General features: G+C 36.0%; 1 protein-coding gene across 1 annotated transcript in view; it reads right to left on the minus strand.

Annotated features, from left to right (window-relative positions):
- Nucleotides 1-16,889, minus strand: part of ADK (adenosine kinase) — a 269,180-nt gene that overhangs the window by 245,426 nt on the left and 6,865 nt on the right. The window contains exon 2 of the mRNA XM_010000749.1: nt 5,211-5,264. Coding sequence (XP_009999051.1) covers nt 5,211-5,264 — 54 coding nt within the window. The remainder of the gene's footprint in view (nt 1-5,210; nt 5,265-16,889) is intronic.

The following is a 16,889-nucleotide window of genomic DNA, read 5'->3' on the forward strand; positions in this document are numbered from 1 at the left end:
ATACAGGCCCAAACAGTTTTACTGTGCCTCCAAGATTCACCCCTTTAATCAATCCTCACCTATATTTAGACACACACACACTCCATTATCTTGGCTAAGCAAAACCAAAACTCACCAAAAAACCTAGATGATACAGATAATTTAAAAATTCATCAGTTACCCAACTAGCTGTTCTCAAGCTTAAGATTCCCTCTCTTTCCTTTGTTCAGTTTCAATCTGAAAAAGTATTCATATAGAAAGTAAGCACCTAAGAATGAAATTATTATGTTCCTCTCAGCAGTCTTGCAGCAGAGTAACACAACTGCCCTATCTTCTACCTGCAACACAAATAGCTGAGAGAAACAAAGTATACACTTATCTTCTTCCTCTTTCTCAGTTCATAGCCTCCACCCCTGTGAAGAGATACATTAAGAAAGCAGAGGTGGCTGTACAAAACAGCTGCCACTTTTCCCACTTTCTCCTTCACCTAACTTTCAAAGAAGTGTTCTGTCATTGCAAAAACTGCTTAAACAAAACTATTCATAAAATTGTACACCCAGCAGTCAAAGCTGTTTTGTAACAAGTATCCTGAAACATTGCTTACAATTTAATGGTATCACTAACCACCAAACAATGCTTTTAGGACTCACAATTAATATATTTTAGTTGCCTAATTCATACAAGCTAGTCAAGCTACTAAGATTTTGCACTACAGCCCATGTTTTTCTAAAAGAGAATATTACTAAAACACCCCAACACCTCTCCCTACACTACACAGTTAAAATGGCCTCTTTATTGCACACTGGGTAAACAAACTGTTTCTACTTTAATATCAAGACAACTCAGATCCTCACCCCATTGCTTGCTGCACCTGGCTTATATTTATTCTCCTCAAAAACTTTTTATGTGGAATCCAGTAAAAAAAAAAATCCATCTAGGCAACACCACATGTGCACGTGCATACAAAATCTATGCTTGGTTAAAATGACGTTCAGTTGAAATCATTCAGCCCAATTCTGAGAAAAAAAAACCAAGCAACTCTTATTAAAAGACTGGACAGAGGGTCAGAAGATATATTAACATTCTGCTCAGAGTTTGTATTCATTTATTGCTCTCAGAAAGGGAAAAAATGCAACATTAAGGCCTCACCAGCCTTATTACGTCCAACTTTCCCCAGCCGTCTTGCAGGATACAAATCTTATTTTCCTCTCCTCAAAACTACAGGAAATTACTTGGGTGGGAGGAGGTGGGAAATATCCCCAGGACACCTCTTCAGCCACAAAGGCATGCTAACATCGTAAACTCCAGTGCAAAATGAAGAAAATATCTTTACCCCATCTTTGTTATTCTCACTGCAGAATAATAAACTTGCCAGTGAAACATACATGGTTGCTCATGTGATTCACAACAAGATTGGCATGCTTGGCTTGATCATCAGTCATGGTGGTTTCAATTATTCTGTTTATTTTACATTAAAACAGGCTAAGGAGCCTGCAAGCATTCCACTCCCTGGCTGAGCTGCAGGACAGTGACCTCCACCTTTTGTGCATTCAGGAGTTGACTGGGGCTGGGAGGCGGGGGAGGAGGGTAAATATTTCCAGCTGAATTATGAACACTATGTATATATGCACTGACTTAAAACTTTAGTATTGACAAATTCCTTTAAGATAAAAATGTATACACTAATAAAAAAAACAAAACACAACATTTATAAGGCTACTACTGTGAAAGTAAATTGGAAGCAGGAAAAAAAAAAAAAGGCATCTTTCATACCTTAGCTCTTAAACTCAAAGTACAATGCCATGCCTGTAAAACAACCCCAGTCTGTCTTAGTGTCTGAACTTCTCTCTAGATAACTACAATTCAAGGACAATAGGATCTAGCCAAGTCAGTGTGTAGCTGGCCCAATTACCTTTGGAGATAAGGCATTTATTACTTAACAAAATCTACATTTTTATGATGAACAGCTACAAAAAAAGAGATCTCTAGGAAACTCAGTGACATCTGAGAGTCAGAAATAATTGTGATACTACTAAATGAATGCCAAAAGAAGTCTTCCTTACCAGGTAAGTCAATAGAAAAGCTGCTAACATTTCAAAGACTGGAAGAATTGCATTTTAAGCAAGGTGATTTTGGCACTGAACAGAAATACAGAAGAGTCTAACTTTGTATTTGGCTTAAAAACATTAGGAAAGGTTTCAGGAGAACACCTTAGTTACAAGGGCACTGAACTTAAGAATAAGTTTATTACCAAATCAGGAAGCATTACCCTAGTGCCAAGTTGTCTTGCACCATGCCCAAGAATTTCTTTTAAATATAAAAGCCCAAATATCAGAAAAGCATAGCTAAGTATCTAACAACTCATCTGTAAGTTAAATCAGAGAAGGACTTGAAGGACTAGAAGTGCTCTGAAGTTCAACACTGCTTTATATGTTCTGCACCATACAGTTAACATGGTTCAAGAAGAAGAGCACAGAGCACATTAGAAAAGTTTCAAAAGTCTCTCCATGAAACAAGTGTTTCTCCCTGGTCAGACATCCACCAACATTTAAGCTTCTAAAGTCAATAGCAAAACCACATTCAAACTTTCTCATTATAACCAACGGCATATAAATCATGTTGTAGTGGAACTGAAGCAACTGTAGTGGTAACAACAACAACAAAAATCTAAGAAGGGTATCTGTGGCAGCCGACTGATGTAAAACTTGAGCTTTACTAAATTTTCTTTAATTAAAGGAGCTCAACCGTCCACTTAAGAAGTGACTATGCTGTGAAAAAATATCAGTAACTAATATTCAACTAAGTAATATGCAACGTACGTTAAATAAAAAGCTCAAACAGTATTTTAGTGTGTTTAAACTAGTTCAAAATAAATATCTCACATCAAAAGGTTCAGTTTAATCAGTATCTATTGTGCAAATAAAGCTTGTGTACATAGTACAACTAGTACTGTCCAAAATAGACCTGTATGTCATTTAACTTGTGTTTAACCCCTTAACATGCTAGTACTGTTATTATTTCTAGCTTATATCTTTTTTAAATGGTCTAACATATTTAATGGGTTAATCGTAATTATGTTGTCCACAAGTGCTCTACATAAAACAAATCTACTGATCAAAGGCAACTGCTATATCCTGTCTTTTGCCTGGAGCTCAAGCAGTTTTAAAGTCATAGGCAAGTTAAATGCTTTTTTCCATCCTCTGAAAGAACACAGAAATTTTATTTGGCTAGTAATTCAATCACTAAGGTTTTTAACAAATGATTATTTTTCAAAAGGAATTAAAACTTTGTTACCAGAATACATTTTTACTGTTTGAAATTTATGACCTTACTGAGAAAAATCCAAACTTTAACAAGGGAAAACCTCTACAGTTGTATATATTAATTCATATGAAGCAGTTAGCTCATCTTAAACATGAATAAACTGCTTCTAGTCTTTTGGGAGTACTACAAGAAATAATGCAAAATAACACTAGTGTAATAATGAAAACAGACAATGATGTGCAAGAGCCAAAAGTTTGAAATATAAATGAAGTTTTACTTGTATGTTAGCAGGCAGATGCACACAAAAGGGACAAAATTCCCCACTATTTTTACCCTGAAATAAAGAAATGTGAAAGTCATCCTAAAAATCTCTATCTTCTTTGGATATACAACTTCTAGATAAATATTCCAGTAGTCATCATGGAGAAGACAAGCAATAAAATTATGCAGGGAGTGACAAGTGAAGCATTTTCTACAGTCTTTCATACCAACTACCTATCTTTAAACAAACAAATAAAAACACAGTTAGATAATACAGATTTGAGGGATAGCAAAGATGACATTCACATTGTAGGTTTTTCAGGCAGCTTATGGAGAACTATGAATGACTGGGGCAAGAAGAAAATTGGTCTTCATGCACTGCATGTAGCTATTCAGCCAGTTGTAAACGAAGTTCTGAAATAAAAAATATTACACTATTGACTTCATGTAACCTGTATGCTTACACATACAAGCAAGACAGACTGTTCCAGTTGTGCTATCTTTTACTTAGCTAGTACTTTTCTCCCATTTAATATTGTAACCCTTGATTGAGCTAATCAGTCACTATCAAAAGAATACTGTGTACTGTCAAGACCCCTCCACTTTCAAAACATGTTTACAGTTCAAAAGTCAGTAACTTGGAGAACCTCAGTATCTATTTAAACATCTACCATAACTGGAGAGAAAAGGAAAACAAAGAAACACAGAAAACCACAAAAACCACAAATGTTTCAAAACCAGGCACACAAACTCAAGATCCCCCCTCCCACATAACTGGATAATATGCAGACAATACCTACCAGTCTTTATACTTCACCTTTTCCAAAAAGATAGATATACACACATGCCTATGCACAGTACCCAGTATTCTCTTTCAACTCAGTTGTAGAACTTTTGTATTTCAGTACATAGTGTCCCAAAATAATTTTTTAAAATTTATTTAGATGAAGATAATCTAAAATCAGAATAAATTTGAACTTCAGTTTTCTTTTTTTTAGGCATGTCTTTAATGAAGGATCAAAGTAACTGAATATACTGTCACTGCAATGTTTGCCTGTACTTCCTATAGCTTAACAAATGAAGAATTCAACAAAGGATCTTTTTTTTTTTTTCCCCAGGAAGAAGAGTTTTTAGGCTTCAAAATCAGATTAGCCAAAAGAAGTAAAATTTCAATATAACTGACAGGGCCCTGGCAACTCTTAAATACATTCCTCAACACAGTCCAACTCTTTTGAGGATGGTTATCTGCGAAGGTGAGAATGGCCATGATATCACATGAGGAGGCAAAGTAAAATAATGAGTCAACACTGAACCTGAAAAAAATAATCTTCCTTTTAATTTCTACCAGATCCAAACATTCCAGTTCTATACAAACATTTCAGTTCTATACAAACATAATGCAGGCAGGCAGTAGTTGTTAGTTTAACCATTGACACACATAAAACATCAACTAGGATGAACACAGAGACATTTAAATTGCATGTGTACCAACTGCAGTTAAGAAAATTTAATTAGTGAAAAAAAATATTCCTTTAAATTATTAGTTTTCAGACAAGTTCTATAATTTACAGCAGGTAATACTAAAAAACACAAGGTATTTACGAAAACACAAATTTTTTGCTTCAGATCTTTAGTAATAAGGTATGTATATACATAGAATAGTCAATACATAAAGCATGCATGTTTATCACCATAAAACAACTTACAGTTCTTTGTGCTTGTCCTCTGCCAAGATTTGGTCATTTGGCTTCAGCCCATACCTTGAAAAAAAAAAGTTATCAAAAAATTTATTACATCTTTATTAAGGTAAACATCATACAAAACTTCTGCTTTATATCACAGCTTCAAATTGTATCAGATATTTTGGCTTGTTATATATGCAAAACCATTGCATTTCATAATAAACTGCACATTGATCTTATAATTTGTACCTGAACAAATATGACAGTAAGGAAAAGAGAACTTCAACACTGAAATTGGCTATACCATTTCTCCATGTGTCATATAGAACTATTATAATCAGTACAAAAAACATTCTATAGGAAAAAAAAAAAATATTTTAGCAAGCCTATTTAGGAAAACTTCTGCAATCCATACAGGCATCATCTGATGCAAGCAAGAGCTTGAGATAAAGAACCTTTCCTTGCTGGCTTAATCTAATAGGCAATATAGTGGAATAGGTTGCCTACACTGTCTGAATGAGAGGGAAGAAGGAATCCAGCACAGGGTACTACTAGTCACACTGCAGGCTGCACTGTCATTCACTTTCTGCCTCAGAGCAAAAGCTTTTGCCATCTCAAAATATTCCTCAATTATAACTGTTACGATTTTCAGCAGGGTTTGTTTTTTTGTTTTGCTTTTATTTGTTGCTGATTGGTTTGTAAGACAGTATTACATAATTTAAGCAGCTAAAAGTCAAGTGTCCATTTGATAATTCTGCAAACAGCTAACTGCTCACACTTCAGAAGGTTTCCACTGTCCCTCTGCCCTCTGTTTTGTTCCTTGCTCCAGTCAACTGCAGAACCATGAACTATTCCTAAGGAAAGACTCCGGTCACCAACCAATTACAACCAAACTCTCTTGCAAATTAACTTTTATTTCAAATAAACAGATAAAATTTATGTTCTCTTTTCCTTACAGCATTTTCTGATGATACCTTCTGAAACTTTCTCAGCATCGATTTAAAATGCAAGCATTAACCCCAGCCACATTCTCAAGCTCACTAGTGCTGCATTCAAAAATACATGACAGTGACTGACTGACCCATTCTTCTTGTTTACATATGCAGAGACTGCCTCAGGTTATTTGCTGTAGTATCACACTGACTTACATCTATCCATCCACTTTGCTGCTAAATCCTTCATGGAGCCACTTCTAATATAGTGAGGTCCATCCATATTCTCCTTCTAAACACAGTTTTATTTTGACTTTTTTAGCAAGCAGACTGTAACACACTGTGCAGTAACACATTCAGGTCACTTGGTTTAACTGCTAAGTCTTCTTAATAGCTGGCCATCCTGTCAGTCTCTAAGCCTCAAATTTTAACTGTTGTGGTCATTTATTTCCAAATCAATGCTTTCTCTAGTGAACAGTACCAGGCTCTTTGTCTTTAAAGAAAAAGGCTTTAGCCAACTACCAGTCTTTTCATAATGCTGCTACACCTACCTGATATATCCATTTATCATTCCTTAATAAGCATTTTATTGATAGCAAATATTTGCATGTCACAGAAAAAGCAAAGAGCTGCCAGGAATTCTAAAAGGAACATCTGCGTCAAAGGACACTAACTCTACTTACACAAATCGCAATCTTACTTAAAAGGAAATCAGATCATTTGTTAAAACAATCTTCACTAAAAATAACAGTACATGTTTTTCTCTGCCCAGAAACCAGACAATTTCAGCTAGAACTTATCTTATCTTGTCTTATCTGCTGAAGATATAGAAATATTACATAAACTTGAGCTTTTTAAAGCTTTCAGATTCCTTGTTACTTCACTTATTTTTTTAAAACCATCATTCAACTCCTACAGTTAGCTAGGGGAAAAAATCCAAAGAAAACCCTTCACTACTTACTCAAACTAGTCAGTCAGATTCAAAAGAAGCCATGTAACATAATGGGAATGCTTTGTAACAGAAGTGTGAATTTCGCCTCGACTATGTTATTGACATACCACAGAGGGGTGCCAGAGGGACACAGTTTCTACCCCTGAGGTTTGCAGAATGCTTCCTGTGGTGAACCTTGGCTTACCAAATCTCTTTTGCCACCACCCCCTCCTTTCACTACAAAAGCCAAATTTTTCAAATATATTTCCTTGACCCCAAAGATACTCCTTTAACAAGTTGCTATCAAAGCAATTTTCCCACAAAGGGACATGTTTGCAGAGTTCCAACTTTTAACAGTACTTTATGCATTAAGACAGGATGCATATTATATTTCATACGCAGCTGCTGAGGTATTCCATAAATTTCAGTGTGCAACAGTGAGCAGCTTACATATTACTTCCCAACATGTGTTTAGTAGGCAAGATTGAAAAGCACCAGTTGGCTCTTCCTAACTGATGAAGGTTAGATTTGGGAGAATTTCTCTAAAAAGCCCTTGAAGAGCCAAGAATACTAAATGCAAAATTGAAGCTAAAGATATGTAGTTGAAAAATGTTACATAAGTTAGAACATTTAAAACCATTTAAGTTACCAGAACAACATACTGTACACATATTACACATTTAAACACCTGGTATTAAACTAGCAAGTAGAAGACAAGGAAGCATGCTATGGAAACAGGCAAAGGAACTGAATGGACCACAACTTCAGTTTGCTGTATTTTCTGCCCTCTATCTTCTCAACTGTCTATCCTAGCATATTAAATAGTTATTATTCTCTTAAATTGTCCAGTACCTAAGAACAAAAATATGCCAGGTATAGAGCAACATTGCAGGTAAGTGCCAAAACAAACTTCAGTGCATTTAAAAATTAGATTATTAAACATTTTACTATGTCCTTCACAGATATTTAACCTGCTGGAAAAGCAGCCAATGTTCAAAGCCACTTCCTTCAAAATGGCAGCTGCAGACAAACATGAAGATAGACAGAGAACATGTCCCAGCTGCAGCAATTATCACACTGCACAGCTGCATATTTTCACAGAACTGGTGCAGCTGCTTGCCTAGATACGCACCCCAGCCTGTGAGCATGGCAGCTGATGGCTTCTTACAGTCTGATAGATGATCCTACCTCCAGCAAAGACTCCACTTATAGAAGACAGCAGCTTTCTCCCCAGCTCAGTTCCTTACACAGTTTAAGCCACAAAAGTCTTGGTCTAACCTATAGATGTAATTGTATTACAGTCATTCCAGCACACCCTATTCTGATCAAAGCTTGAGTGACCTAGCTGCAGATAGGAGGTAACAGAAATCATTATTATTCTATCATCCATCTTCTAATGGCAGTTTAAGTGAGAAATTTCACACTGCTTTATTCTCTTCACTGCTGAGATTATTTTTTTTTTAAACAGCATTTTTTCCAACCTGGTTGCAAAAAGGTGTGTTTAGGCATTTAATTTACAAGGACAAGTGAGCAAGTTAATCCTCCTACATTTCATCAAGAAACAAAGGCTCAACTCTTAATTCACACTCCGGAGAAGCATCACTCTGGCCTTCAACTACAAAGGGGCCCAGAAACACAGGATATCTAAATTAGCTGATGTGAGTGCCTCCCAAACTAACTCCAGAACTTCAGAACATTCACAAACTGGGGATATATTTCAATAAGAAAATCTTGAAATAATTTAATTGTAATTATCAAGGATGTTTTCAAATTCCTAAGACAAAGCTTTCCTGGAACTCGATTTCGTCATTTGTTTACTGTAACCAATAACTCTACCAAAACTCAGATCTGAACTTGCTATTTTCTCCCTTCCTAATTATGTTTTCAGAACCAAATTTCATGTACATGCAGATATGCTCTTAATACCAAGCTTAGCCTCCTAAAACATGAACTACAAATTCACAACTACATTAATCTTAAATGTTTTCCTTTTCCACAAGCCTGAAAAGAAAGTAGCACAGACCCAGACTAAAAAATTATTGCAGGCATTCTAAGGACAGACACTATGAAGAAACAGAATGGTGTTAAGGAAATTTGGCTATATGTATAGCTAAATACACTCTAAAAATAAAGCCAAGGTCACTTGCAAGAGTTTTACTGTTCATAAAAGCAGAGGTACAACTCTGACCAACACATTCTACTTAGTTATGGTGCTATAAAAAAAAAGAAAAAGGCAGCATACTCTTCTCTTGCATATTTATAATCTCAACCACAGTTTTTGCAGAAATGTAACATTTTTCTTAAATGTCTGATTTTCTTTTTTTAAGCATACAAGAACTTGTATATTCAGCTCTGAATTGTCCAATGTGTTTTAAAGACCCTTCTGAAATGGTAATCTTACAATTCAACCCTTTTTTTTAAATTTCCCAACTCCTAAAATGACAAAGAATGAAAATTAATGTGCTTGGACTGTAGTCATCATTTTTACAATAATGCTCTTAATGGGACTAACAGCCATAAGGCACGGTTCCTGTAAGCAGCATCCAATTTGACAGAGCCTTAACCAAATTAAAAAGAAAAAACAGCCTATGCTAAGTACTGGTGAAAAACTCCAAATGAACATCAAGTTCAGATCTGCTCTATGAACAGGAGTTTCCTGAAAAACTGGTAAAACTGACCTGTCCTGAGGCTCAAAATCAAAACTGGTGATGAGCAAACAGGTTTCAAATGGCAACAGGCCTTCATAGCTTCAAAAGTAATTTATTTTTCAAAATTTTTAATTTGAATCCACCAAAGCAAAAACTTAAATAGAATCAATAGCTAAAAACTGAACAGATAACAAACTAAAAATCAGCACAGACTTCCATCCTGCTGCTTTGGCCAGAAGAGCCAAGAAAAAAATCTCCACTGTGCAGACTTGACAGAAAAAAGAGGTATGCAAAACTGTATACATATCAGTTATATTTTCATAAATAATTTCAAGACAACTTGTGAGGAACAAGATGTTACAGATAAAAAAAATTTATTGCATTATCCACCAATGTGAATAGTCAGCATAAAAAAAAAAGATTTAAACTATTTCAGTAATACAAAGTTGCAATCATAAAGCACCCCAGAAAGCCCCAAACAGGTATCTAAATACGTATCTGTGCAACTCAGCTCAGCAGGGTTTGCCATACAAACGAACACGAACTTTTTGCAACAGTACAGGGCACTGCTACCCCTTAAGTGCATTTCGGCTTAGCTTACTGTACTTCACCTGCTTTGCTGCAGTTACTTTTATAAGTATTTCCCAGATTGATTAAAAATTGTATGAATGCATGAAAGGATAGATTTCCAACACATTCTTTGAACTTTGCAGAAAAGTCTTTAAAAAAAGTAAGAGTGCAATTTCTCTGTCAGACCTAAAGTACATTGATTGTATTAACTGGACATAACAAGCAGAATATATGCTATACTAGAATATGCTTCATCAAGAAAAGACCTTTTTAAGACAGAGATCTGTAGAAGCATTTTTTTATAAATTTTCAACGAGCACATTGAGAAACCTTAAAGACTCGAGTATAGTCTTCGTGTAGTTCACATTAATCTAAAGAAGTTTCCAGAAGAATGATTCAGCAATTATGTTGCTTCAGCTTTCAAGTGATGTTAAAGCTACTTTCACTGTTCTAAAAAAAGAAATACAGCCCTTTGTCTGTTGTTTTTTCTAAATTATTAATCTGGTAAAAACTAGGACAACCAGCCTGTGGGACACTGATGCTCATATGTCCCTTTTCAGACTGTATTGACTGCTTGCTACCACACACAGCTAACACATCCCCAAAAATTTTTCAGGTCAGAAATACAGCCATGTGTGAACCTGCTGACAGTGCATCTTCATAAGCATTTATAGACCAATGGACACAAAGCCCAACAGAAGCACCCAAAATATTTCTAACACATCAGATTTATGGGGCATGGGTATGGAAGGTCAGCCTGTATCTCAACTGTCATCTGCAATTTATCAGACAGAACCAGCAATGCTTCAATAACTGCTAACTCCATTTATTCTGACTTGAAGTATACAAAGATCAAAATGCAGTAAGTGAACTGCTTTTCTTACAGTAGTAAAATGTAACTTAATGCAAGGCCATATTTCTGCATTTTTGACAAGGCTAAAGTTGCTTCAAAATTCCAGTTACATCTAATATTGCCTTACTCTTTTGATTACCTTAGTAAAATTTTTCATGTACACAAATACAGAGTCTAAGTACCATGACTTGTGTTTGTTTGGATCATTACTTTAAGCTTGCTATATCAGATTCTAGGGGCTGTGCATTTTCTAAAACAAGACAAAAACAAAAAACCGCAACCCAGACCACACCTCATGTATAAATTCAGCGGACAATTTAAACACTGAACAGATACAACTAGCTAAACCAAAAGTAATGTTTAATGTAACTGGCATATATATACCCTAGTCTAAAATTTTTTTTTAAGATTTTTTCCCCCATTGAGAAAAAACACCAAAACCAAACAGTAAAGAGCTTTGATTCATATCCTGAAAGTCTCAATCTCTTGCCTGACTTGCACTGGTTTTATTCTGCCAATTTAATACATTTTCTTTTCTTTTCTTTTTTTTCTGTAAACTCCTCTGTTGCCTTGCTGTAGTCTCCCAGCTTCACCATCTGGAAGGTACCACACTCCCCATGCCCTGAAACAGGGCAACTGGTCCCATCTAACTTCACATTCTTTCCCAGCCACAAATTGACAGCAAAACAGGGAACACTTGTACAGTAATTTCTGGTTTTAGTGACAGCTGCTCGTCATTCACTGATACTCTAGGATGACCCTACACAGGTTAGGCAATTTTAGAAAAAAATTGTACTGAGTAGATACTGCTTTGCTGCCAAATATGAAATGCAAGTCCAGAATCTCTTCCATGAAAAACAGAAATATTAAAGAGGGCTTGTATGGTAACAATACAATCCAAAAGAAGACCTGCTTCCAGAACAATCTAAGTCCACTTATACCAATAAAAGAAGAAACTGCCTAACAGACTTTTCAGATATAAATTTAGGAAAGCATTAGGGCTGTGATACAATGCACATTTCACATGGACTTTAACATGGATCAGCCCTAGACTCAACACTATGTGACACATTTCTGAGTGATCCACACTTCAGTACAGTAGCTACTGACAAAATCCATAGATGACAGCAGGCTGGCAAGGGTATGTAATGACAACAGAACATTCTAGCAGAAAGTAAGTTTAAGACGTTCAAACACAGAAACTTCAAAATACAGACAGACACATAGTCAAGTAGGTAAATAAAAAGAATAAAAATATGGGCAGGGCATCACATGGAGTAGTAACTTGGAGAGGGAGGAAACCAGGTGTCATAATCTGCAACTAACTCAACCTGAGTTTCCAACTCATGTAAAAAATTGAAGACACTAACATACTAGTTCAACATAAGAAACAGGAAAGCAAAAATGATTTTAAAAAAACCTGAAAAATTAGCAAAATTCAACAGAGTGAGCATTCAGCCTCACTAATTATTTCATCCCCTTCCACTTTTAAACAGAAAAACATGTAGCTAAAACATTTACCTTGGAAAGAACCGTAGATAGGTGTAAACCACATACTACTGGTAATGGGAAGGAGACATGAAAAAATAGCAACAGAAAGTTAAGATACTTCTACCTGAAGAATGTTGAAAATAAATTACTACGTAGTTACCAATGACAAAGAATCAAGTGCAGCTAAAAAGAAAGAGCACATAGCATTGTCCTGGCAAAGAATTACACTGCTTAACAACACAAAAGCATCTGCTTAAGGAAAAGTGTAAGTACAACTCAAACCACAGATCCTAGTAATTTCATTTGTAAAAAAAAAAAAAAATCAGACTTTAAACACTACTACTGGAATAGAAGTGTCAGGGCTGAGAGAATGAAGTACCATATTCAAGAACCAATGGAGGAATTTCTGATGTTTTCTAAAAGTTTGTGTGTGCTAGTATAACTGAGCTCCTACTTGGCTGCAACACATCCTATACAAAACACTGTTTTTCAGAAAAAATCCTTGACATTTCTGGGGGAAAGGAATCCTGAAATATTAATTTTTTACCACTATACTTATTATAAACATGAAAGATTAATTACAATTTCAGCACAGAATTAACTTCAAATTATACTCCTGAAATCTAAAAGAAAAAAGAAATACAGTTATTCATGTCATAAATTTTGTTTCCCCAATTTACTGCACAGATACGAACACTTCTTTAAACATAAGCATCATTATTGTGATTTTTGTGTTTGGTTTTCCTGTGGCTTTTGTTTGTTTTTTTCCTCTGCTGATCATTATTTTCCTACATAGTTTTCTAAATTATTCAGACTTCCCACTGATAGTATGGTGGAAAAAAAGAACTTTAATCAGCTATTAATATGGTAAGACAGATTTAAAAAGCTTTGAAATTTAAGTCAAAACAGTAATAGGTTTAAATGATTAAAAGAGATTAAGAAACCCAGCAAAGTTCAAAGCCTGTTAATCACCAGACTGCAGAAAACTATGATCATAGAACAGGGTCAGCCCTATCACTCTGGACTTGAGCATATATTAGTGGCCTTGCCCCAACAGTTTTCTTAACCATAGTGCGCTAAAAATTTAAGACTTCTAAACATATCCAGTATATAGCTAAAGAAAAACTTGGAGGCTTCAGTAAGATTTTTTGTAATATCTGACTGCAAGCACCTTTTAAAAAGCTATACACAGTTCGCACATTTTTTTGAAATTAGTACTTAATTATCTGCTCATTACAGTGGTAGCAATATACTTGATTGACCTTTAGTAATTTCATCAAGGAAAAAATATTAATTCGATTTGTGTAAAACTGATCTCTAACATATTCTTTAAATATTATTGCTTTGAGCCATCAATATTTAAACTATTTACTTAGTCATACCAGCCATTTTGCATTGTTTCTGTTCTGAAATACCTACTAACCACAATCCTAATACATCCCAGGATGCCACTGGCCCGCTTGGCCACAGGGGCACACTGCTGGCTCATGGTCATACTTCTGTCCACTAGGACTCCACAGTCCCTCTCCCCTATGCTGCTTTCCAAGAAGTCAGTCCTCAACTCAGTATTATCACTTTCAGATTTATTGTTCAGATAACTTATACCAGTTCTACAATGGATCCTGTCAGCAATAGTACTGAAAATACCCATATATCTCACTGCTGCATAAGTTCTGCTTTGAGAAGGAAATGGTAACAAGGGGAAGACAGTAGTGTGGCTGCAAACATGAGCCTGAGATACGCCTGCACAGATTTACAGATTATTTTAACACTTTTGTCCAAATTAAGCCTCTTCATATGCTATATATGAACTGCACTGCCAGCTACTCAACCGCTTCTTCATGATTGAAAACAAATCCTTCATCATTTCCTCTAACCAGAAGGCAGACTTGTAAAACAATGTGCTTCAAATGTCAGGATCAAGTTCTACTTCTGCTATAAAATACAGGTTAATACTTTGGACAGACTAACAAAGGCAGTAACATGAATAAAACTACAGTGTTAGATTCCATCAGCATGCAATACATTTCATAAATTAATTACAATTTTGTCCCCATACTCAATCTGTCCTGTCTTTATCTCTAAAAAGGAAAGTACAAAAACAGGATTTCTAAAATGTAATTATTTTAATGTGTCTAGTACAAAAACAAACAAAAAATGCCAGCCACATCAATAAAATCAATTAAGACACAGCAAAACACAATTATTCTCCAGTAAAGAGCTCATAAACCACAAAGTCAGCCCAGAATGTTACTTTCAAGCAATAAAATCCTCCAAAAGGATTATACTGGAAGTGCTGAGGCTGTATTTAAACTTGATTTGTGTGAAATACTCTATTGTCTTAGAAATGCTAAGAATTTACCTTTTCATCGTTCAGGGGACACAGAGAAAAAGACTGGTGTATCATATTTAATGCAAAATGCACTGCTCCATTTAGGAATCATAAGGAAACTAACAGGGAGTCTTCCATACCAGTTAAAACTTCTTCTTTATTAAAAATACATATATTTTAAGATATATTCCATTTTTCTGTTACATAACCTTATGGATGTCTTTGTGACAGGCTAAAGTATCAGTTCCATACTATTATTGCAACTCAAATTAGTCTCTGCCTAAAAGCTAGATCTCTTTCATCATCTGTCTTTGCATCTGAGCACTCGTTATAGGACAGCTGACTTTACAGACACTTAAACAGAGAATTGTCAGGGAGTTCATGTGTCTTAATTTGCCTTCTCTAAAAGTGATTTTTAACACTGACAAGAGCAAACAGCTAGCTAGAGACAAGTGTTGCAGCTGCTGTGTAATTCCACACATGCTGAAAGAACTTATCCAAGCCACTGAAGACATTAGCTTTATTGGAAAAAAAGTAGCATATGGAAACTGGCAGAGAATGTTTCTTTACTGCACTGAAATTTATTTCATCCTAAAAAAGGAAGGAGCAATACCAAGATGAAAATTCAGGGAAGATCTCCTAAGAGAGAAACTCCTTGCTTTGCTGCCACTAGAGGATGAGACATAGGACAACAGCAATTACTGCTTTAGGGAAGAACTGTGCCACAGTTTGGCTCAGGATCTGCGATTAAACCAGAGACAACAATGCTCTCAATCCCCTCCCCCTCCTACCCAGGTAGGGAAGGAGAGAGAGAATAAGAGGGAGACTCTCTGGATTGAAAACTAAACTACACAGCTTTCATTAAACACTAATGATAAAAGAAAATATGTACAACTATATAAAAATGTGTTCAGGAATGTGCAAACCCCTAGCGCCTCCCTACACCCCCAGCAACTCCCACAGCACTGTCCTTCGCTGTGAACAGTCTGAAAAGCCCCAGAGCTGCAGAAGGGAGCGGCAGAGCAGACGGCAGCTTAGGGTAGAGTAATGAGGGTCGAAGGATGCACAGCCCAGTGGTCAACAGTGATGGATAGACAGAGTCCTCCCTGGATGCCATCCATGGACAGAAAAGAAGGGAAGAAGACGAAAGTAGTTGTCTTCCATGACTTCTGACCTTCCTCTGAGCTTACATAGATGTATGTAATGGAATATCTCCGGCCAATTTTGCTGTCTGACTAATTCAGCCTCCTACAGGGTGGGTCACAGATCTCCCAGTAGTGCCTGACCCAGCAGAGTAAACATGCGACCTCAGAGTCCCGGCAATAACATAAAAATTCCCTTGTTACCAGTCCTAGCTGCTACTAGCTAAAAGAGAGCTTATTGAAGGGAGAAAAAAAAAAAGAGAAAAAAAAAACATTCAGTAAAAGGAAAAGTGGCTTAATCCTAGCTCAAACCAGGACAAACTGTTCCTCCCTTTCACCTCTAGTCATAGCCACTGATTGTATCTTAACCTTCTACCCACAGCAGCAGCTGCAACATCAAACCCAGACATCCAAGGATCTGGCAGAGGAAAAAGGGACTGAGGTACTTGGACAGTTCCTGTAATCTACAACCCAAAAGAGCTTCCTGATTTGGCTGCTGTAAGAGTTTTGTCCCAGGGCTACTTGTAGAAAAAGGTGTTCAGAGCAATTATAATTTTGTGAGTCAGCAAAAACTTGAAATTCAAAATATCTTCCTACGTTGTGAAGTTGCCAGGCTTCTTTTCCTAACTTTTTACTCTAATTTTCATCTAAAATTTGAAATATCCTGCTTTTGAAAACAAGTCAGCCACACCTCAAGTGTTTTTAGGTAAAACAGGAAATTGTAGTTGGTGCTTTCAAAAAAATAACATGCAAGCAATTACCAAAGCAACTTTAATTTAGTATTTGAATGGGGGAATATGTTGA

The sequence above is a fragment of the Chaetura pelagica genome, unplaced genomic scaffold, assembly GCF_000747805.2.
Source record: "Chaetura pelagica isolate M959 unplaced genomic scaffold, ChaPel_1.0 scaffold166, whole genome shotgun sequence".
Classification (NCBI taxonomy): Eukaryota; Metazoa; Chordata; class Aves; order Apodiformes; family Apodidae; genus Chaetura; species Chaetura pelagica.